Source organism: Siniperca chuatsi, linkage group LG9 (assembly GCF_020085105.1).
Source record: "Siniperca chuatsi isolate FFG_IHB_CAS linkage group LG9, ASM2008510v1, whole genome shotgun sequence".
NCBI classification, from domain to species: domain Eukaryota; kingdom Metazoa; phylum Chordata; class Actinopteri; order Centrarchiformes; family Sinipercidae; genus Siniperca; species Siniperca chuatsi.
In genome coordinates this window covers 23118352-23141620 of record NC_058050.1, presented here as the reverse complement: position 1 = coordinate 23141620, position 23269 = coordinate 23118352, and the positions used below count along the sequence as shown (strand labels likewise).

The window sequence follows — 23269 nt, the reverse complement described above, 5'->3', positions numbered from 1 at the left end:
AAACCACATTTAGCTGGAAAACAAGCAAACTGTAAAAAAGAACAATATATATTTTACTTTTTTTTCCTGTGTTGCCACCAGCATCAGCTGGAGTGTGCTCTGCTGGGTCTGGGTCAGTTCCAAAACACTCTGGATGAGCTGCACACATGGCTTTCCTGGACCGCTGAACAACTGCAGGGCAGCCAGCCAATCAGCATCGACCTGCAGGCCTGTGAAATAGAGCTGGCCAAGCACAAGGTTGGTGGTGGCCTAAATACAATAATATATAGTAACTAACATTTTAAAATAAACCCTTCATTATATGGCTGCACTGCCGTAAGTAGGCTCTAAGCTCTTTCAGACTTCGAAGGTCTCAGGAAACAGTGAACCCTGTAACTCTTCACTTTCTCGTAGAGCTGTGGGTTTATCTGCTAGATAACACTGAACACTTAGCCTTGAATGAATAACAGACTTCTGTCTCCTGAAAGTGTTCACCATTGTGTCTGTATCTTATGTATTATTTCTGCTGATTCATACTTTACCAACAATACACACTGCTAGAATCTTCTGACAACAGTACATGTCTTTGTCTGAACTGCCAGACACAACTAAGACCAGAAAACATGCAATACATTTGAATTACACAGACACTGATACTATGATAAATCTCTAACCTCTGATGCTTCTTCCTCCTCCAAGGTCTTGCGTAATGATGTCATGTCTCATGTTCGCACGATGGAGTCCCTGAACCAGGCAGGCAGGGGGCTGCTGGAGATTGGGTCCGTGGACAGCCCGCATGGTCTGCAGTCTCGACTGGAGCAACTCAATGAAAGCTGGGAGTTTGTCCGCTGCGAGACTGAACGCAGGCAGCTGGAATTAGAGAACAGACTGAGTCAGGTGCAGAGAGAAAAACAGATCCATTATTTTGTTACAGTTGCAACAAAGGTCACAAAGTAGCATAGAAAATGTGTTAACTGTATATATACCATAGTACATTGTTACACACTATATCAGGATGAAGCATTTCCTCAGCTATACTGCATTTTATGCTTCATTATCAGTATATCATGACGCCCTCTTGTGGTGATTGTAAAGGTGAACATACAAGTGTGTAGAGGCGTGTCCAAATTTAAACGTGTGGCTTTTATTGTCATAAAGAAAGGCAAAGTTTAAAATGACATATTAATTTAAATCATATCTTACATATCTACAAAATACATTGTAATAACCCAATAATATTTTGTCAGTTGGCAATTACTGTTCCACTTGACTACTTAAATAAAAACGATGATACAAAGGGTGATGGCAGTTGATGTTACATGATGAAACTTTTGCCATAACTAGGGTTGTAGTGAACTGGCACCCACATCACCATAGGAGATTTTGCATTCATGCTGTTGTTTTTCCTGCAGGTACAAGATGTTACGATGGAGATTCAGGATCTTCTGCAGTGGCTGGAGAACACAGACCTGAGACTGTCCTCCACTAAAACCACGTGGAGTATGCCGGACTCTGCCAGTGAACGGCTCAGTGCACACTTGGTAAAACGGACCAGACTTTTAACTGTCAAAATAAAGAGATACAAGAAATTAAAAATTTGTAACCAAGTAAAGAAATATTTTCCCCTTCAAAACGGATTGTCTTTCTTCTTCTCACCAATAAAAGGAGCTGTGCAATGAGATGGAGTCAAAGCTCCATGCCTACACAGATGTGAAGAATGCCATTCACAGGATGCTGGAGAGCAGCAATGTTGTCCGGGGATCGAGCACCGAACACAGCCTATCTATTCTTGAACAGAAATGGGCGTCTGTTTACAGCAAAGTCCAGGAGCGAAAGGTTATTTAACTCTTCATAGTCATTTGTCATCCTGTTGATTCATCATTCATTTAGTGCATGATTATATCTGAGTGTCATGCTGTTCCCACAGGTAAAGCTTACAGAAGGATTGAGTCTGGCTAAGGAGTTCCACAGTAATGTCCAGGATCTTCTCACTAAGATGAGCAAGTGTGAAGAGTCTATTGGGCTTCTTCCTGCTCCCAGCTTTGTTCTGGACACAGTTTGTACTCAACTGCAGGATCACAGAGTAAGTCTTTTTATACCTGCTGTAGTCTTTCTATCTATCTGCTTCAGAATTTGGAATTATTAATGGTTCATGAAAAACTTATTTGTACAGACACTGGTGAATGAGGTGAACGGTTACGGCGAGAAGAAGGCCACAGTGCAGCACACAGCATGCAGACTAACAGAGCTGAGCAGGAAGGAAGACTGTGACGTCATTCATAACTTAATCATGACCGTCCAGGATCGCTACAAAAAGCTACAGCAGCGCGCTTCAGAGAGAGGCAGGACGCTGGAGGAGGTCAAAAAGAATGCCAAACAGGTATACCAAATTATCAACTCCAATATAAATGGATGACCTTCTCCATCTTTCTCAAACTATACATGTACTTATGTGTGACTTGTGCCACTCAGAGGAACCTTTGTATAATATCTGTCTTTATTTCTCATATTTCAGTTTAATGAATCGTGGCGCATGCTTGTAGACTGGATGACAGAGGTAGAACAGACATTAGACACACATAAAGAGATTGCTGTGTCCCACAAGGAGATCAAACAACAACTGACTGAACAGAAGGTGCAGTATGCATCACAATGAATACAACTTGGTCATGTGCTTTATGTTTTTGAATGCCTTCACTGATCACTTCTTTTGTAATTAGGAGTTCCAGAAACTGCTGAGGTCAAAGAGGCCCATGTACGAAGCTACATCGAAGAATGGACGCAGCCTCCATGAAAGAGCTCAAACCAGCCGTGATAGACAGCATCTGGAAAATCTACTGGCTGAACTCAAAGACACATGGGACACCATCAGTGGCAAGTCTATGGAGAGGTATGGAACTATATTACAGCTGATAGGGATGCATTCAAATATCTACCAAGCATTAAAAAAATCCTGATCTTTGAAAATGTACCTAATATTCGGGTTTGCTTCTCTCAGACAACACAAGCTGGAGGAAGCACTGCTGTTCTCAGGTAGATTCACTGATGCTCTCCAGGCACTGAATGACTGGCTGTATAGAGCGGAGCCACAACTAGCTGAGGATGTCCCTGTTGGTGGAGACAAAGACATGGTACACAACCTGATAGACAAACACAAGGTACAACACCTATAATGCATTTTATTGTGTGGCCTTAATAATTCACAATGTCGAACAGATTGGCAGAAATACAGTACAGGTACAGCTACTACATATGTTATACTATAGAAACACGGGATTCATGCTAATTTGTGTAGAATGTTTGTGCATCTGTGAAAGTAATTTTAAACAAATAAGCTGAAATGATTGGTAAGCTCACTCTCACAATGGAGGTTGCACTGGAGTCTTCGATTATGGTCTAATTTGTATACAGTGATGATTACCATTAATCTGGTAATGATTTCTTGATATTAAGTTATAATGTGTCTGACTTAAGCATATTTGTGCCAGTTTCTTCACAATGCTGTCTTGTAGCAAAATTGCAGTTTCTTAGCTAAATTCCTTTCTCTTAGGCCTTCCAAAAGGAGTTAGGGAAGCGAGCCGGATGCATTAGGACCCTGAAGCGCTCTGTGAGGGATCTGACCAGGAGCAGCACTGCTGACGCTCACTGGCTGCAGGAGCAGATGGATGAACTGGAGGGCCGCTGGGAGGCTGTGTGCAAATTGTCAGTCAGCAAGCAAGACAGACTGGAGGTTGCACTTCAGCAGGTAGTTCTCACAAATAATAAAGGTGAAAGGTAAATGAGCTTTTACGGCATCGTTGGACTCAAGCTGTCAATATGCAAAAACGACAAGTAGTTGTGTTTCACTCAGTATGTTGTCAGGCTGGAAAAGTCTAACAAGCAAATCATGACAAACTACAAGTGTCCTTATATGAAAAGATACCCATACATAAAATTCAGGTTGCAGGTAGCTGTGGTCATGAGAAAAAATATACATGTCAGGAATGGATAGCAGTTGATTGGCTGATATGTGACCATTAATCGAAGCTGATAAGTAGAGCCAACCCCTACTCTTATTTTAATCTTTGTCTTTGTTCTCGTTAGGCTGAAAAGTTTGATGGCCTTGTCCACTCTTTCATGGAACGCCTCACTGAGGCAGAGAGGATACTGAAATATGGGGTGATACCAGAGGAGGAGGAAGGTTTGCTTGCTTTCCGCAAACAACACGAGGTCAGTATAACATGATACTTTATCACTCCCAATAGGGAGATACATTTTTTTCCCCATATTGTCTGCTTCCGGGGAGGTCAAAGGTCAAGGTCTGCTACAGAACAAGAAGTTGGTGCCAATAAGGATTCAGTATTACCAATGGTAGTTAAGCAGGGGGGATATTTGCAGGCACTCATCTGTCCTTTAATCCATTCAACTGGTTGAAGGATGGATACTCTGACCATTAGTTAGTACCTTGTTGTTTAACCACAAACTGTTTAACATTTGTTTAAAAACTAAGATGATGGCTTATCCCACTGAGAATGTGTTTTTACTGGATAAAATGCTGAATAAATCCCTTTTCTGGCCCCCTAAAGGAATCAATGGGTGCCTTGCAGGCTCAGGCAGTGGAGTTACAGAACATCCAGTGTCTGGGTGAGGAGATCCTGGCCTCCTGTCACCCAGACTCTATAATCACCCTAAAATCTTGGATCAGTGTCACCAAGACCCGCTATGAGGAGGTGAGTGCCTCCATGCCCACATGATAGGCAATAGGGATTAAATACAAGATAAATACCTCACCTTATTTAGGAAATGGTTAATTGCTATCAGTTAGGTAACTGGAAATGTTTTGAAGACAAAGGGACACTGTTTCAATACCTGCAAAACAGTGTCAACATTTGAGAGTATCTGAATGGAACTAGTGTAATTTCCTCCCCTTCCTTGTTTTCTGAGTCAGGTTCAGACCTGGGCACAGCAGCAGGGTCAGAAGATCCAGGCCAGTTTGGCAGCTCTGGAGGCAGAGAGAGAGGACGTCCAGAGGCTACTGGACTGGATCTCCTCAGCACAGGAAGCCCTCAACCTCAGAGACCAAGAGCCTCTGCCTGAAACCACAGAGCAGAACCAAGAACTGATTGAACAGCACATAGTATGATTTTTCTCTGTTCTATGAGCTACCTATTATACCATCTCACCATCTTCTCTGCCAGATAGAGACAACCTCTCTAGATACTTTATAATGCAACGTGAATACTATCAGCCAGTTTTGTTAACATACTGATATTTTATGGTACAATATAGTTTTCTTGAAGTTAGGATATGTGAAATAAATACTTTACCATTTAGTACTAAAATATGTGCACTGAGGAATGTAAATGTAAACAGAAACTTTGGAACGTTTTGACTGCGACATTCTTCTCCAAAGATTTGTTTTTGTTTTCCAGGATGCTCATGGTGACTTTGCACCATAATCAATCATTTGTTTTCATTCTTTTCACTTGTGAGCAGCTCCGCCATTTTCTTTTTTTCACAGCATTGTGGGACAATATATTCACACAGACTCGAATATCAAGCAGATGCGGTTATAATGTAACCAGACAATTGACCACTTCCAGAACATTAACATTTGCTGCACTGTTTATCGCTGATCACTCCTCTCTGCAGGTATTCATGGAGGAGTTGAATAAAAAGTTTCCAGAGGTTGAACATGCCACGAAGTCCTGCAAACACAAGAGCATTTCGAAACAAGTTTCCCCCAGCAAACGACCACTTGCAAGTAAGCCACCATGAAAACAGTATAGTTTACATTCTATTAACACATGCAAAAAAAGGGTCATTTTTGGAACATAAGCATTGACAGCTCGATGACTATCTAGCTGCTGCTGAAGATGTGTAAAGTAGAAATTAGTTGCCTGAGCTGATTCCAGACCATGTTGCTCTTTCTCCATCCAGAGAGGAGGAGCACTCTGAAGCTGCAGCCTGCTGTACGGGTTCCCCTGGAGCACCTCGACCCCCAGACCCCAGAGCTCAGTCAGCTGGTCAGTCACTGGCAGAAACTTTGGCTCCTGGCTGTGACGAGACAAAACCGCCTGGAGCAACACCAGCAAACGCTCAAAGAGGTTAGAGCTGGCCAATATAGTAGAAAAGTCCTTTGAATTCAATTTCCTCAACATGTTTCTCCAAACTTAATTTAATGTAATAACATACATAGATGTTGTGATATTTTGCACTTCTGGACAGATGGAAGAATTTGCAAACTTCGACTTCAATATTTGGCGAAAGCGTTACATACAGTGGATTAGTCATTTGAAGTCCCGGATCTTAGACGTGTTCCGCAGCATCGACCGGGACCAGGATGGACGCATCAGCCAGAAGGAGTTAATTGATTATGTCCTTGCCTCCAGTAAGACCCACTTGCCATAAATCCATAAATCAGTTCAGTGTTTTGACCCATGTATCACTCATTTTAAGTCGCCATAAAATTCAAACGGCAGCATCTGAAATTGCTAATCAGCATGCTGAAACATAAATTCCACCCTATTAGCATTATTTAAATAAATAAATTTTAAATGATCAATGATTCTGTTACACAGGCAAATGTCTATACTGTTGGTGTTAATGACAATATCTCCATTGTTCATTTATTTTTTTTAACAAAGTATGCCATGTCTATGTAATTAAGTTAACAGAGTTTTAAATCCCCTTGGCTTTACACTGCTCTACTGTAGAATTTCCAACCAACTCTCTGGAGATGAATGCAGTGGCAAACATCTTTGACATGAACAGCGACGGCTTCATTGACTACTATGAGTTTGTGAGTGCGCTTCACCCTAGCAGAGATCCCTACAGGAAAACACTGGACGCAGATCAAATCAACGAAGAGGTATGAACAGTGTGCGCATAAGAAAACACAGGAATGTAGTTTGATTCATAAGAGTGATTTTGTTATTGTGACACTTACTGTCATACTTACTGAGACGCTATCTCATTTCTCTACCCTTCTTTAGGTGAGTCGACAGGTATCACAGTGTAACTGTCCCAAGAGGTTCCAAGTGGAGCAAATAAGTGCCAATAGATACAAGGTGAGTCATTTTACATTACATTTGGTCCTCTGATTTCCACTGACCACACAGGAAGTGATATGGTTTATATTTCCGGTTTGTTTGGAATTAACATATAATCCCTGGGTGAGTGGAAAGAACACAGTCTATGGAAACATCAGTGATATCTTGCAAATGCAGTGTGAAGATGGCACAGCAACAAGTGCTTCAAAAACACTATATGTATTTTGTCTGCTGCAGTTTGGAGATTCCCAACAGTTGCGGATGGTTCGTATCCTGCGTAGCACGTTGATGGTCAGAGTAGGAGGAGGCTGGACTGCTCTAGATGAGTTCCTGGTCAAGAATGACCCCTGCAGAGGTCAGTACACTACTCCTTACTTCTAATAATTCCTGCAGACTATATAAGCTACTATTAAATGTAATATCACAAGTCTTCAGCTCAAAGTGTTACATGTTGCTTCGATCCATACATTCAACAGATGACAACCTAAACACGTTACTGGTGTCAGATGAACCTTTTTTTCTAAAGTCAGATAAACATTCAACAAACGTACAACAAACCATCCAACATTCTTTGGTGCCATGCTATCCTACAGTATAGTTGTAGCTAATGTCAGATATCTTTTTAAATGATTGAGCATGCATGCATCTATAAAAAATAGTCAAACATGTCAGTGTGCTCTGCTAAATATCTGTTTCTGGTAAAGTTTTGATATTTTAGTAGTTTTCTGTGAATATTGCATTACATTTGAATACAGATATTTTCTATACTGACTTAAATCGGCAATGTTGCTTCAATTATTTGTGTGCGCAGTGTCGGCTGGCTATAATTAGAGGTGTGGCTACTATAAATTACACATTTTTACAGTGTTCTATTAAATTCCCCCTGCTGTGTCACCAACAGTGAAAGGCAGGACTAACCTGAAGATCAAGGAGAAGTACTTGTCTCCTGCAGGAAGCACTTCTAAGGGTCTGACTGTCAGCAGGTCTAACTCAAGCCTCAGCCTCTACAGCAGTGCCTCCGCCCCCACCAGCCCCATGACACGCAAGGCAAGACAAAAGCTGTACCCTGTTACAACTGGCTGCAGCAACATCCTGGTTGTTTTTTTTTTAAATGGAAATCTATTTATCTAGGTGCTACATGTGGTATTTTAATATCAAAATATTTTGACCACCCTAGTTTTGAGACATTTACATTTTCCCCCCACTGTGTCCTTTTTAGTTAAGTAATATCTTTACATACGTATACCTCTTTTAATTTACAAGTAACACACATATTCCAGTTCATGCAGTTCCACTCAAAGTTTCAACTTCACGTTAGCTTAACTAGTCAAAATGCAGAATCTTATGCTACATAAAATGAATACTGAGTGATACCAGGACAGTAGTAACTGGCTTTTCTTGAATGTGCTTTTAGGGAACATAAAATATAACATGTAGCAACTTTCCATGAACACTGTTAGATAGTTTACCATTGAGACATCTTACTCTAATTAGTCTAACTTTGTCTTGCTTTAGGCATTACTCCGCAGAAGTTTCTCAGGAGACCGCTGCATCCGTCCCAGGAGCTCCATCGCTGCTTTGGGGTCTGATCTACAGTTTGTCACAACAGGGGGGGATGATTCTCCCTCACCATCAGGTCAGCCAGTCACCTCAGTTATTTTTAAGGAAATTTTTCATTGTCACGCATCCCGCAGAATTACAATTTTCAAATTTCAATTTGACATGATAAGAACTTAAAACTTGAGATGGTGAGTTAACCCTTTGTCCTGTCTGTTTTCATTCTTGTGCACCCTATAGACGAAGCTGAGAGGTTACCCACATGATTGCCCCTGAGAACCATGTGTATGCTGCAGTGCTGAACCCAAACACAGCCTTGGGGCCCCAAAACAAAGTGATAAGCAGAAGTAATGTGATGGAGGGGCCAAAAAACAATGCATCAGCCACATCTGAAAAGCAGACACTGACAGAAAAGTACAGCGAAGTTCACCAGAGGTGATGCTAAAGGGTCTTTAACTCTGATAAATCTGCTTGAAGACCATGTCTTCTCTGTGGATATTGAGGAAGTCAGTCCAGATACAAGACAAAGATTTGTTTGTCCCATGTTACATTTCAAACAATAGTATCTGATTGTGTAGAGAGTAGGAACTGAAAAGTTCTGCATGGATGCTTATTGCATGATAGCCAGAGCCTTGCTTAAATCAGATTTTGTTTTTTTCCCAGCTTGTTATTCTTTTTTGGTTGTAAAGATGAGCAAAATCAGACGGCACCAGAACCCAAGAATAATGCTCCGTCATGAGCAGTAATGTGGTGTAACTGATTTAAAAGTGTCTTACAGCAAGAACACATTTGTACATGGGTTGTAAAGGTGATGTACTGTCTGACTGCCCCAACTAGCATCCAAAAAACACATATACCAAAACCAAGTATGTGAAGGGTACAGTATGCTGTCCTTCAACTTTGTGAAATTTTTGTTTTTATTTCATTCCATGAAGATGACATTGTTGGCAGGGCCACACTGTTTTTGTCTTTTACCTTTTTTGACACCATGTTTTGAAATAATTATGTATTTTTTATTGTTCTTTATTGTAAGGATGTTTTAAACACTGGAGATTGTGTGATGAACAATGCACTGAAGTACGACAGGTCATTGTTGATTTGTAGAGATTATTTTCTCAGGATTGGTTTTGCCTTTGGATGTATGTATTTCTATGGAACATTACGGTGAAAGTGTAGATATTTTGTTTTCATTCAACATTGTACTTCCTGGGAAAGTTTTGTTTAGCACATTCTTTTCATAAAAATGCACTTTTCTGTGTCCAACTACTGTAGATTTGTTTTGCTGAGTGGGTAATTTGGCATTTGTCACCAGTAAGAGAATTAATTTTTCATGAGAATGCACTGGAGGTGATATGTCTGGTTGACCAGTGTAATTCCTTTCAGTGAAATCTACCTTTTAGTTTCCTTGTTTTCCCTTTCCAGCCTCTTTTACCAAAAGCAGTATATTTTAAATTCTCTGTATTTCTGTTTTGATGTTTTTAGTCTCTGACCTCCAATCCATTCAGCATTTCTCACAACTGTTTTGATTTTATTACTCTACTTTAAAAGGTGTTTAAAAAACATGCGAGGCACTACTTCAGTTTCCTCCAAGGTTTCCTCCTGAAGATACCAATATGCATTGTTTCAGCAAAAAATACTGAAATAGATTTTCCCCGAGAGAGAAGCAACTGCAGCTCCACCATCAGACTGCACAAGCTGTTCAGTGTTGCACTGTGCCTGGCTTTCACTCTGGTTTCATTATATACTGTAGCAGTTAATACTTCACAATATGTTATCAGCAGTGTAAAGTTACTGTATTTGTATGTGTACGTTTGTACTAGATCTACCTGAGGTTGAAGACAGTAGCTTATGTACCTAATTGCATTTGGTCTATGCAGTTGTCAAAATGATTTTTTAAAATCAAAAATGTTTTTACATGATAAAGTACCTTTTCCTCTTGGCCTCAATGTGTTGATGTTGGAGAAGGTTGAAATTTTACTGTACTGTAAAAATACAATAGGCAGATTTAACTTCTATTGCTATGCACCCTAATCTTTCTGTACTGTAAATGTTTCTATACTCAGTGCTCATTCTGATGTCTAATTTAGGGAAACTGTAGATGAATGTCACTAATAATTTTACGTCTACTTGTATAAAAATAAATCTTTTTGTAATAAAAATATTTGCCATGATCATTACCTCATTAGTATTACACATGGCTGCATGCATTTGCTATTTTGCCAGAAATCAAAGACAGAAGACAAATGATCACACTAATACAGGCTTCCCGCAGTTGATCAAACCAAGTGACGAGTTTATTTAACACACTGTATGTTAATTTGTTCTGTTAGGCTAACTAATATGCTAGTGTGCATGTATTAAATAACTGATTAATTATTTTGGTCACTTGGGTGTGGCAAAAACAAGCTGTGAACACAATATTGACATATTATCACCTTTTAAGTTGATGGCGAATTTGTTAGCAAACAGTTGCTTATTTACTCATCCAGCGGTTACAGAGCAACATTATCATTCATTTGGAGTCGTGTTTCTGGCCACCTGGTGAATGTAAGTCCAATATTCACTCTTCTAGCTCTGTTTTTGGTCTCTACCAACTCCTGAGAAAAATATCTGGCTCTTAAGCTGCTAAATGCTCCACTACACTCACTAGCTAGTCACTAACTGTGTCTGTCGGCGGTTTGATGCTGAGCTGGTAGTGTACAGTGGGTTTTTAAAGCCTTGTCACTGAAAACGGCGGCCTGCTGCGGCCAAAAACAACGCTATGAGAGCGGTGAGAGTGAACTAAAAGACTAACGTTGCAGGCCAGACAGCTAAACAATAAGCTGAAACTTGCTATAAAGCTATAAAGCTATAATCCCAAGGGGATTTGCGGATTCGGGTGAAATTCTCTGTAGGTTCATCACTACGAGCAACTTCTTTCACATTGTTTTCACATTTGATGCATTGTTAATATAAAAACCTCAATTATAGCTGCTTTAAAGTTGGTATGGCGTAGTTGTTGGAACAACATTGGAGTCATGTTTCCGGCCACCTGATAAATGTCCAATATTCACTCTCCTTTTAGCTCTGTTTTTGGTCTCTACCAACACCTGAGGGAAATATCTGGCTCTTTAGCCAAGAACTGCTCCACTGTGTTCACCAGCTAGTCGCTAACTGTGTCTGTCTGCCGTTTGGTGCTGAGCAGGTAGCGTACAGTGGGTTTATCAGAGCTGTTTCATTGAAAACAGCTGCCTGCTGCAGCTGGAAATGATGCTATGAGAGCAGTGAGTCTGAAAGAGTCGGGTGATAATTCTGTGTGGGTTCATCACTGTGAGTGACCCCTTTCAAACTATACATTACCATTTGATGCTTTGATATAAAGATATTGATAATAGCGGCTTTAACCACTAACTAAGACAAAATGAATGTTTCTGTTATGTTGAGAAGGGAAAGATTACCATCCAAATGATCTTATTATTTTCTCACATCACATTACATATATGTACTTTTGCATATATGTGCATTACATTCTGTTTAAGGAGACTGCTATTAAATACTTTTTTAATATCAAGGTGAATCTGTCACGTTAGACATTACTGTACACATTCTGACAAATGAGTATCCAAATATTAAGTTGGAATAATTGCGTCACCAGTCACATAACAACAGAAAAAGGATAAAGGTCAGGTGTAGACAGTCTTGTGTTTGGTATCTTATTTAATGATACACTCTCAGTGGCAGAAATTCCATCTGTGGCTCTCCAGCTCAAGTTGCTCTCCTGTTGATGTTTAACAAGTGACTCTTTCAGACTCACTTTCTCCGTACATGCAGTTCCAAAAACACAGACATATTTGTTTAAACACAGAGCCCAGCAGTTTTGAGAAAGAAAGAAGACTATTGTACTTCTACACAAATATTCACCATGACTCCAGGTCACAGGAGTGCTGTACAGTCCTGAGGTTTTATCAAAACAACACTGTCCTGTGACTGGACATCAGTGTCTCCCTACCTATATGGAAGCATCTCTACACTCATTTATTGAGATTCACTCATGTATGTTACATTTAATCTGAAGGCCCTTAATTCTATTATTATGGACTATTTCACAAGTATATTCATAAACAATATGGGAAAATACAGCACTCAGTCTCTCCCCAAGATGGTTTAAATGCAATTTGAGGTTCCTTTTCGCGGTCAAACTGCATACACAAAACACACTCTTTAAAAATAATAAGAACAACTTCAATTATGTCAGTGAAAAAATGAACAAAATCAATAATTTATCTAACTTTTGTTTCACAACTGTGACATCAGAACAGGCACTAAAATTTACTGGTATTTCATTTTTACTGTATGTATAAAAACTGTTACATTTCAATATTAGCCTTCTTTCACTGGATAATGCAAACCGCCTGCTGTCACAGCTCTTTACGTACCACTCAAGCGACTGATCTCACACAGACACTTTTGATGTCATTTAAAGTGATAACTTTGTTAAATGTGGTGTATAACTTGAAACATTCCGAAGACCAATTTGCAACCAACAAAACAGAATGAAAACAATCATTTTTTGTACGAATTAGTTATATGGAACAGGACTGAACAGAGATTTAATTGACATTTGGCAGCAACAGACAGTCCACAGTTTCAATTTGTTAGTCACGCAACAGTCGCCATGATCCCACATCCAGGAAAGCTCAAATCATTTTTATTAACTGTATCAAAAGTAATTTGCTTTACTGTCACGGGCCTAAAAACAAATTTTATTATTCGGGAAGGGAACATGTAGTACCAGTAAGTGCAGAGGTGGGTGCAAGGGCATGCAAATGAAATACCATGAAGTTAGTGCTCAACAGGGGTCATTCATTTGGGCTGGAATTTGTGCTGAACAAAGCCAGACTGACCCCGACCAAACACCCACTCAGAGAGCACAGAAAGCTGTCCAAAGTCATCTTCTGGTTGGCTAAGCTGCCCACGCTCGCCCTCTACAAAAACCTTCATGTTGATGTAGTAGACCCGTCAAATTCAGTCTGTTCCTTTTTGTCTACTTTCTTGCCAGCATTTTCTAAGCTCCCTTTCCTCCATCCATCCTCTATCCTTTCTTTCCTCCCTCTGTCCTCATTCCCTTCCTCCGCCTGCCTCTGCTGCAGAGGACTTTGGTTCCCAAACTGGACCCCTGGCTCAGCCCTCTGTAGTCACATGACACAGATTCAGAAATCCAGAGTTTTAAAGTACAAAGCACTCAACTCAATGTGCACGCAGACTCCAGAGACAGAAATAGCAGAAGGCCACTGTGCTGCATCTGAACATAGTAGCCCCCAGCACACTTTCCGCTGCACTTGTGTAACCTCTCACCAGAATTGACTTTGTGCTTCCATTCCCACAAGCAGGTAGGTGGTATCTTGTCTAATTTAGAATGATGAATTGAGGTAATTTAAAATGTTGAAAGCAGCTTTGTGTTAAGTTGTGTAATCTTATAATGAGGAAATTTATCACATGGAAAATGGTCTAGTTTAGAGTTTTGAGAAACACAAAAACGTATTTTTAACAACCAAAGTAAGGACTGGCAGGTTTTCCACCGCACTGTTTAGCTTGTTCTTAGCAACCGTCTTCATCTGACCCAACTCTATGAGATTCGTATTGTATCAGCATTCGCCTCTGTAAAAAGGCACTGTGCAATATGTATTTTTGATGCCACTTCAAATATTCTAACATTTGACATTCTAAAGCAGTTTCATATCACTTATAAGGTATAAGGTAATTTGATTTTCATTGATTTAAAAGTGTGTAATTGCAATATAAGTCAGAGGCACCACAATCAGTTACAATGCACAATAGTCATTATTGTTCTATGTATATATAGCTACAGTGCTCTGTAGCAGTCTGCTAACATCATTCCTCCTGTATTCTCAACCTTGTCCAGGCCGCTCTCAGTCCTCCTGCTTTGACTGTGTGTGGACAATATTATCACAGATTCATGTGAGCTTGTAGAAGGGCATTCTGGTTTAATTTTGAGAACGTTTTAGCTTTCTGCTGGCTCCTTAAGTCAGTGCTGTTTAATAAAATTATTTCAGAAACTTTCATTTTGACCTGATGATGGTGCTAGATGCAAATTTAAAGGATCAGCCTGTGGTGGACACGAGTGTGTGCACCGCATTTTGTCGCAATTCATCAAAATGTTATCAAGACTTTTCACTCAGAACCAAATTTTGGCAACCTCATGGTAGAGAGGAAAAGTCAGTGGATCCCCAAAGTCCATGCATTCGTCCTTTAGGGACCACAAATGTCTGTAACAAATTTCATGGAAACCATCCAATAGTTTTTGAAATATGGGAGTGGATCAACCGACTGACCAACATTGCCATCCTTAGAGCTATTAGCATGGTTAAAAAATATGTAGACATTGTGCTCTGTGTCACCCACACTGATGGTCAGTTCATCCCGCACTGCGGCGATGACTGGAGGTTTAGCAGGAGGGGTCAGATGTGCCGGAACAGCTGGAGCAACAGCATCTGTTTCTCTGGTGGTGATTTGTTGGTCCTCCTCCATGCTGGGCTCCTCACTTAGCATCCTTGCTGTCATGGACTTAGTTAATGAAAGCATCCTGGCTTGCTGTGAGGACGGGACGTTCATCAGCAGCAGTTAGGGTAGCTTCTTCCGTGTGAGACTTGACTTAATGATGGACAGAGGAGACCCAGCCTTTGTGACCCCAACAGCCATTTCACTGAGCTGCTGGGAGGGTATATTGAAGGAGGTGCTTGGAGGAAGCAACCAGAAGCCCTGCAGAACTACCTCCATCACCACTTCCTTTGGGTTGAGGAGTTTAGGGCCAAATGCCTCTTGCCTCTGCTTTGTCAGGCTCCTGGGGTACTTCTGAGCAACACTGATGGTTTTAGGATATCTGTAGGTTGCACTCCTTTAAATTATGCTTAAAAACCCTTTAGAATACTACTGAGACATGACAACCACTGTACTGGATAGTAACTGTGTGTCAAATATGAGTGGAGGATGGTTCAAACAAACACCATACTGTATGTTGTGAGTGTTTTTCTTTTTAAGCTGATTTAAATAAGAACTTAATTGCAATGTCATGTATGTGCTGTTGAACTTGACAGACTGGTCTTTTCAGTTGAGTAATTGTATCCACACCAAAGATGATTGTGAAACTAGATTTGCAAACTGACATGCAACAAACTGCCCTATGAAAAAAAGAACTGCTGGCACAGTGAGCAGCCAATAGAGAAATAGAAGGAAAGTCAGTGTGGTATTTCCAGTATCTAATACATAACTTCATTGAGTGTGAAACCAAATGCTGGTTCACTCTTCTCTCTCACACTGCAGCCTGCGTTTAAATGAGGGCATACTGCAAGGTCGTAAGCTGGTTGGGAGAGGGAAAAGGAAAAGGAGGAGCTATTCTCACTGAGACCTCCCCTTCACTCTCTTTCCTCCTATTGCTGAGCTCCCAGGCACAGACAGCACATGGCACACGATCAAAGTGTCATGGTGGTGTAGGACATGTGCGCCTGCCCAGTCCCTCTCCTGTCAAGTGCAGCAGAGACACGGAAGCAGAATCTTAGCCTGTGGTTACTGTGTGTGTGTGTGTGTGTGAAGGAGAAAAGGGGGAAGGAGGGGCAACACACACACATACACACACACTTGCGGCTGATGTTACAGAAAAAACTGTGATCACAATGGAGTGACGGTTTTTGAACGGGAAGAGGAGAACAATCTCTTCCTGGCTGTGCTGTTCTGAAGCAGTCTCTTCCTGTCCATGTTCTGAATGAGGTAAGGTGATATATTCTGACACCTTTTATTGAACTGTGGTGTATGTGGTGCATGTACAGTATGTATGAAGGAAGTAAGGATTATAGGATTTCCTGGTTATCCTAGAACCTCAAGGCTCAAGTCTTCATCCATTTGCTTCCCTTACAATGTGAAGGGATGAAAAAGAACCAGGATGATTGTACAGTTTTTGAGTTCAGATTTAGGAGCAGGAACAGGAAGTTTTATCATGATTTTTATCATCATCGAAGTGGGGTCTTTTAGACATTGAAACATTTCTTTGACACTGTCCAATTAAAAGACATCAGAAAACCTTCAGTAACAGAATAACAATATGCTAACGTGTTGGTATAGTAGCCTATAAAAGAAAGTTTACAATTGGTTTATGGCTTTAATTAGAGCAAGTCCTTCACAATGACTATGGTGATGTAGTTTTATTACACAGCTTCCCAATCAGTCCCCTTTAATGTGTCTGTTTATGTCACATCCACATGGTGCTTTTTAGTGTGTCAGTATGTGAAAGGTCAGGCATCCCTTGCCAAAGAGCACATGAGAGAGGGATGGAATAAGAGGCAGAGTAAAGTGAGGCTTTGAAGGTCAGTCCCACCCACATGGGCACCTGCTTTTAAGCTCAGTAACAAATATGTGACATTCAGCTATGCTATGCTTATTTACTGAAACATAAGATGGTGAACATGGTGAACATTACTATAACAGATAAAAACCAGCATTTTAACATTGTCATTGTGAGCATGTTAGCCTGCTGAAGTTAGCATTTGGCTAAAGGCACCAGTGTGGTATCTATCACTGTGCTAGCAGCCCTTTGCTAGCATGGCTGTAGACTCTGGGTCTTGTTTATGAACCACACACATGTTTTGAAGTCAAGTAATTCTATTTTTGGGTTGAAGCTGCCATAGTAAGTGTTTTTGCCATTTGGTATTTTCTTCAAATGGGACTATACTCACTCCACAGCACTTGGGGAAAAGTATTCACTTCTAAACACTAAAACTCTTCAGTGAAATAATGGTTATGTCTTATCCAGTTCAGACTAAACAACTACTTTATTTCTAAGCAATAACACACCAAATTGAAATGTTGTAACATATCCATCATAGAGTTGGATGAAACTGAATGGCTCATATTTCAATTTTGAATAAAATATCAGGCTGAAACTTCAGCTTCAATTTAAAAAAAAAAAAAAAAAAAAAAATTGTTTCAACAAATTTCGCATTCTACTAATAAAATTGTCCTATGTTGTGTCTGTTTTTCAGATTACATAAATCTATACATCATTTCCTGATTTACCTCATTCCATCATCATCACTCCATCATGTCGCTGCTGACTCACGTGCTGGCGTGCCTGTTCGGTATGGGCTCCTGGGTGGCAATCAACGGGATGTGGGTAGAACTCCCCCTGATTGTGCCGGAAATCCCAGAGCTCTGGTATCTGCCATCTTACCTCACAGTCCTCATCCAGATGGCCAACATAGGTCCTCTCTTCATCACTCTGATGCACCGCTTTCGCCCAGGGGTGCTAGATGAGCGGCCGGTCATCTACTGCATTGTAGTGTTGGGGATCATTGCTACATTCTTGCTGGCTTTCTTCTGGAGGCACACAGTGACAATAGGGGGCTCTCTGCACAGTGTGCCCCTGCTCGTGTTGAGCTTCCTGCTCTCTGTGGTGGACTGCACCTCGTCTGTTACCTTTCTGCCTTTCATGATGCGGCTGCGTCCAGAGTACCTCACCACGTACTTTGCAGGTGAAGGCCTCAGTGGTCTGGTGCCTGCACTGGTGGCTCTGATTCAAGGTGTTGGTGTAGTCCACTGTCAGAATGCCACTTTGGCTGGTGCAGCCAACATTACAGCTGATAATGCCACTATGGCTGGCAGTGGAGAGCTACGAGCCATTTATCAGCCAGCTAAATTCTCTGCACAGGTCTTCTTCGTGTTCCTCAGTGCCATGATGGTTGTGTGCATGGTAGCCTTCATCCTACTCAACCATCACCCAGCTGTGGCTCGGGAGAGAAAGAATGACCTGTACTTCAGTGGTGATCTGGCACCTGGGAATAGAGAACAAGGTCTGTCTCTGCACGCCCAGACACCAGAGCAGAAGCCTATGATCAGCCCCCTGGAAAAAACCAGGAGGGAACCCAGGAGCTCTTTTGGGAGGGGGACGTATAACAATCTTGAGGTGTTGGTCATCTTTGTCGTACTGGCTTGGGTCAATGCTCTGACCAACGCAGTGCTGCCCTCAGTCCAGTCCTACTCCTGCCTGCCTTACGGGAACAAGGCCTACCATCTAGCTGCCACCATGGGAGCTGTTGCTAACCCAGTGGCCTGCTTCATCGCTATGTTTATGCCCATTAGGTAAGAATGATTACTGGAACCATCTCCTTACTTGAAATGATAATTTATTTAAAGACTAAGAATTTTTCTGTCTCCTCCAATAACATAAAATCCAAACATTGGGGATGGGTTCAGTCATAAGTTTGTAGAGGTCATAGCTTAAAAGTTACATGTACTGAATTAATTCAAACTATCATATTAGTGTGTTTTAAGAAGCTAAATAGTTCAGTGTAACAGAAAATGCTCAGTTTTACCATATGCATTGATTTTTGTTGCCAGGTCTCTCATCTTCATGGGTTTCTTGACCATGATTGGAACTGGATTTGGAGCCTACATCATGGCCATGGCTGCTCTTAGTCCCTGCCCCCTGCTGGTCCACAGTGCCTCTGGAACTGCAGTCATAGTAAGACTCTTTCTTCTAAGGAATTGGGACATAATGTTGTTTCATTTAGATTGCGAACTATATTACTTATTAGCCATTAATTGGATCTCATGTTCTGCCTTATCAATGGGGGTCATGCTACACATTATAATATAATTTAAGCACAACCTGCCTGTCACAGTCACATGCGTGTTCAGATTTCTTATGATTTGGGAGTGTAGTGTGATTGGCAGGTTTTAAAATCAAGTCGTGTCAACTCAGTGCTGTCTGACTTGATTAAGACAATACTGTCAAACCATGTCTGTGCCATATTCATGAACACCTTCCCTGAGGAAAGCTTTCACCGTCACAGACGTGTTAATTCAAGTGTATATTAGCAGGTGCTCTTGTACAGGGTTGCATTATACTGTCACCCCTTATATGTGCTAGCAATGAGTTTTGTTTGAGTTTTTGCTATGTAACTGCTATAAAACGTCTATGGACTCACACACTCTTTCAAAATAAAGGTTTATAGTGCAGAACAGTCTGTTTTAAAAAACCATAGGGAAAAAAATACTAATACAAGTAAGTGAGTATAAGTTAGCATGTCTTAGGAAAGGCTTATGGCTAATACTTTTATGGTTTTTTTCTTTTCTTTTTTGTTTCATCACTTCATCACAGTGTCCCAAAACTAGAATTCTGGTTATCGTCATTATATTCATTTTTGAGTGTACATGCACAAGCAAATCTTGCCTAGAGCAGTGAAAAAAAGAGAGAGAGAGAGATGTACTATGAAGCAAGAGGTGCTGGCAACTGCAAGATAAACATCAGAAAAAATAAAGCTTTGAAAGATTCTGTTTTTGTTTTGAGGGTCTACTTCTCATCAGTTGGATTAATGACCTAACAAATCAGATGTTTCTCTTTATGAATGCATTATATTCTCTGTTTATCCATTGTTGATGTGTGCAATTTTGTCCTATTTGTATCACAAATAATAACTTAATTGTAATAACTTAATTCATAGCACTAATCTAAACAGGCTTACAAAGTGCTTAACAGTAAAACAGAGTAAACAATAAACAATGCTAAAATAATGAGACTACCAAAAAGTTTTTAAATTGGTAACAATGAGTAGGCTACAATACAAAAGGTACTACCACACAGTTAGAAACATAGTTAAAACAAATGCAATAAGATGTTTAAGCACAATACTATTGATTGGTGCGAACTAACTGATGAGCTGATTCAGTTTTTGATTGGTGGTGTGATTGGTGTGAAAACCTCCTGTCCCAACCTGTTCATGATGGCATTGTGAAAGCCACTGAGTTAGCTAACATGTTGAGGTCAAACTAGGACATTTTGTAAATTTTACTGGTATCCGTATAACAGGAACTGGGTGTCAGATCATTGTAATGCATAATATTCACCTCTTCTGTGTTGCAGGTGCTGGCCTGGATCCTGTTTGTCCTGTCCCTGTCCTATGTCAAGGTTATCATTGGGGTGATTTTGAGGGATGAGGGCCACAGTGCCCTTGTGTGGTGTGGAGCAGTAGTGCAGTTGGGCTCCATGGTTGGTGCTGTATCTATGTTCCCATTGGTCAGTGTCTATGGACTTTTCAAGTCAGGTGATGCTTGCAACACTAAGTGTCCCATGTCGTAAATAAATATGAAATATTTATTTATTACTGTAATATAATTTAGTAGCACTGAGCTCACTGTAGTAATGAGCTTTACATATTCCTACTTGTTTCAACAGAGCTGAAAGGTCAGAAGTGTTGTCTACAACAGTATCACTCCCTGATGTTGTTTTAATAGATTTCCTCTCATCAGAGTCAGATGGCAGAATTATGTTTTATACAGTGTATTTATTGACTTATGGAGCGAGCTCTACACAAGGCTGAAATGACACCTACAGGATCGATGTGTCAGACCACACAAGACCATTTTGTTGCTGAGCATATTACACTACCTTCTGAATTCAGAGGTCAAACCCAGTTTACTTGAACATAATGTGACTTATGGTACTGTTGGCTTTAAAATGTGCCTAAATTTGAGACACTGAAAGATTTGTGCTTTTCACATGGTTGTTTAACAATATAACTTACTTTGTATGTGTTACGTCAGTGAAGAAACCACTGAATACCAAATAAAACATTTATTGCTGTCTAAATAAGTGCAATTATATTACAAATCACCTTAAACATTCCCCTGATCCTAACCTAGCGGGGCAGAATGCTTTATGCCCAAGGGTAGAGGGGCAGAAAAATCTTCTGTTGTGTGTTTTTGTTAAAGTGGTATCGTCAAGAAAGAAGTTGAAAAGGCCACTTTTGAATCAAAGATCCACCTACTCCTTTGCACACAACTGGTAATTTTACAGGGTATAGAACAGACATATAAATGCAAGATAAGAGGAAAACATAACAAAATGTGAAGGAAGAAATACAGTGAAAGAGAAGAAAAAGAGAAAAATAATGAAAACACACCATTCATCCACCCATAATCCCGACCCACTTCCTTGCTGCTTTGCAATTCATAGACTTATCATATAATTATCTACACATTAACAGTCACAGTTTTTCAGATACATAGACATGGTATGTGAGTCCCACTAGTATCTGCTAATATATAGGTCACATAACACAAAAACTAATTGACATCGGGAAGCTCAAAAAACGTGGCTGTATATTTATGTATATAATATTTTACTATAGTCTTTTCCAATTAATAGTCTGTCTATACTTTATTACATCTACATTCAATACATACACTTATGTACTACACTATACTCATGCATTATCTGTTGTATTTTTATAGATATGAGAAGAAAAGCCAGATTAACTAATATGAACTCAAAACTTAAAGGTGGGGTATGCAGTTCTAATCCAATTCACGTCTTTGTGACAAATTCAGTGAATATCTCCTCACGGTCCGCTAGCTGTCCGTTCAGTGTTCGCTGAAAAAACTTTTTGTACACAGTCTGGCTCTGTAAATGGGAAACAAACAAAGTGGCTTGGACCGAGCCACACATCACTATTCCAGCCATTCCAGCTATGATTTGTGTGTCAGGTAACGTTAAATGACTTGCCCAGGGACATTCAGCTTATTTTCTAGTTTTTCAAGATATGCTGCTGCTGTGATGTTTGCTATAGTAGCAGGAGAGTTGTGAGTATTGCTCTCTGGAGCTGGTGTGCTGGCTCTGGGAAATTGTCTCGTCCTTTCTGGCTGTTAGCTTCGCAGCAGCAACTGTAGGGATTTGCTATCCCACAACCTAGCTAACGTTAGATACATTACTTGTGTCATTGTTCGCTCTATATCCTGGTATTTGTCATGGTATTGCATGCGTTGACAGTGGCTGATTCCAAGGAACTTCATAGGTTGACATTGCAGTACGCAATTGTAAATAAAAATAAAAAGATGAAACAGGTAAATTACATATAAGTTATAAAACTATTTTTCTTTATAATGTTACATTCTCCAGGCCGACCTATCGTGTCTGGAAATGGATCTCTCACAGAGCCATTCTCAGTATGTTGACTTTCATATCAAAGACTTGCCCTCATATCTCAAAGAGACTACAAACTTTTTGAATAAGATAAAAGACTGTCATGTGGACTCTGTCTCTAGTCTGTACCTAAGTATACCTCACAAGATGGTCTAGAAGCTATGAACTATTTTTTTAAACACAGACCTGAATTGCATCCTTCTATTGAGTTTGTGTTATCTTTAACCAATTAAGTTTCAAGATCAATACTATCTTCAACATCGGGGCTCAGCTATGGGCTCACCAGTGGCTCCGAATTATGCCAATTTATTTATGGGGAAATTCGAGCTAGATTTAGTTTACAACCACAATCCCTATTCTAAGTTCATGAAAAGTTATTGGAGGTATATAGACGATTATTTTTTTATTTAGAGTGGTAATGCTAAAGACTTAAAAGAGTTCTATGCTTTCATAAATTCAATAAAGGAATCTATCAAATTCACATTGTGTTATGATCTGGAATGCAATTCTTTTTTTGGATGTTTTGGTGAAAAAAGAGGGAACCTCTCTACACACTGAAGTATATGAAAAGGAAACTAATAGAAATACATTTCTACAGTTTAGTTATCATTTACCAGCATGAAAAAGAAGTCTACCATATAGTCAACTACTGAGAATTAGATGCATTTTCAATTCAGATGAATCTTTGTGATAGTCTTAAAGTGAGGGGATATGGGGATGAATTATTGGTTAA

General features: G+C 40.1%; 2 protein-coding genes across 6 annotated transcripts in view; both read left to right on the top strand.

Moving 5' to 3' along the window:
• macf1b (microtubule actin crosslinking factor 1b) overlaps window positions 1-10726 on the top strand; it is a 33373-nt gene extending 22647 nt beyond the window's left edge. For all 4 annotated transcript variants that reach the window (XM_044209219.1, XM_044209222.1, XM_044209220.1 and 1 more), the window contains 22 exons: window positions 82-237; window positions 679-876; window positions 1392-1520; window positions 1645-1815; window positions 1907-2062; window positions 2153-2359; window positions 2495-2614; window positions 2700-2869; window positions 2978-3137; window positions 3530-3724; window positions 4063-4188; window positions 4545-4688; window positions 4907-5095; window positions 5611-5722; window positions 5899-6065; window positions 6187-6349; window positions 6675-6829; window positions 6954-7028; window positions 7248-7365; window positions 7912-8057; window positions 8526-8646; window positions 8808-10726. In XM_044209219.1, coding sequence (XP_044065154.1) covers window positions 82-237; window positions 679-876; window positions 1392-1520; window positions 1645-1815; window positions 1907-2062; window positions 2153-2359; window positions 2495-2614; window positions 2700-2869; window positions 2978-3137; window positions 3530-3724; window positions 4063-4188; window positions 4545-4688; window positions 4907-5095; window positions 5611-5722; window positions 5899-6065; window positions 6187-6349; window positions 6675-6829; window positions 6954-7028; window positions 7248-7365; window positions 7912-8057; window positions 8526-8646; window positions 8808-8833 — 3204 coding nt within the window. In that variant the 3' untranslated portion in view covers window positions 8834-10726. The remainder of the gene's footprint in view (window positions 1-81; window positions 238-678; window positions 877-1391; window positions 1521-1644; window positions 1816-1906; window positions 2063-2152; window positions 2360-2494; window positions 2615-2699; window positions 2870-2977; window positions 3138-3529; window positions 3725-4062; window positions 4189-4544; window positions 4689-4906; window positions 5096-5610; window positions 5723-5898; window positions 6066-6186; window positions 6350-6674; window positions 6830-6953; window positions 7029-7247; window positions 7366-7911; window positions 8058-8525; window positions 8647-8807) is intronic.
• Window positions 10727-13781: 3055 nt separating this feature from the next.
• LOC122881872 (riboflavin transporter 2-like) lies at window positions 13782-21204 on the top strand. Of its 2 annotated transcripts, none has more exons than XM_044208572.1 (4): window positions 13782-13936; window positions 17600-18695; window positions 18954-19077; window positions 20479-21204. In XM_044208572.1, exons 2-4 carry the CDS (start codon window positions 17659-17661, stop codon window positions 20692-20694), a joined length of 1377 nt encoding a protein of 458 aa, XP_044064507.1. In that variant the 5' UTR covers window positions 13782-13936; window positions 17600-17658; the 3' UTR covers window positions 20695-21204. The 2 variants fall into 2 exon arrangements, with proteins under 2 accessions (XP_044064507.1, XP_044064506.1); XM_044208571.1 differs by lacking the exon at window positions 13782-13936 and adding an exon at window positions 15893-16331.
• The last annotated feature ends 2065 nt before the right edge of the window (window positions 21205-23269 follow it).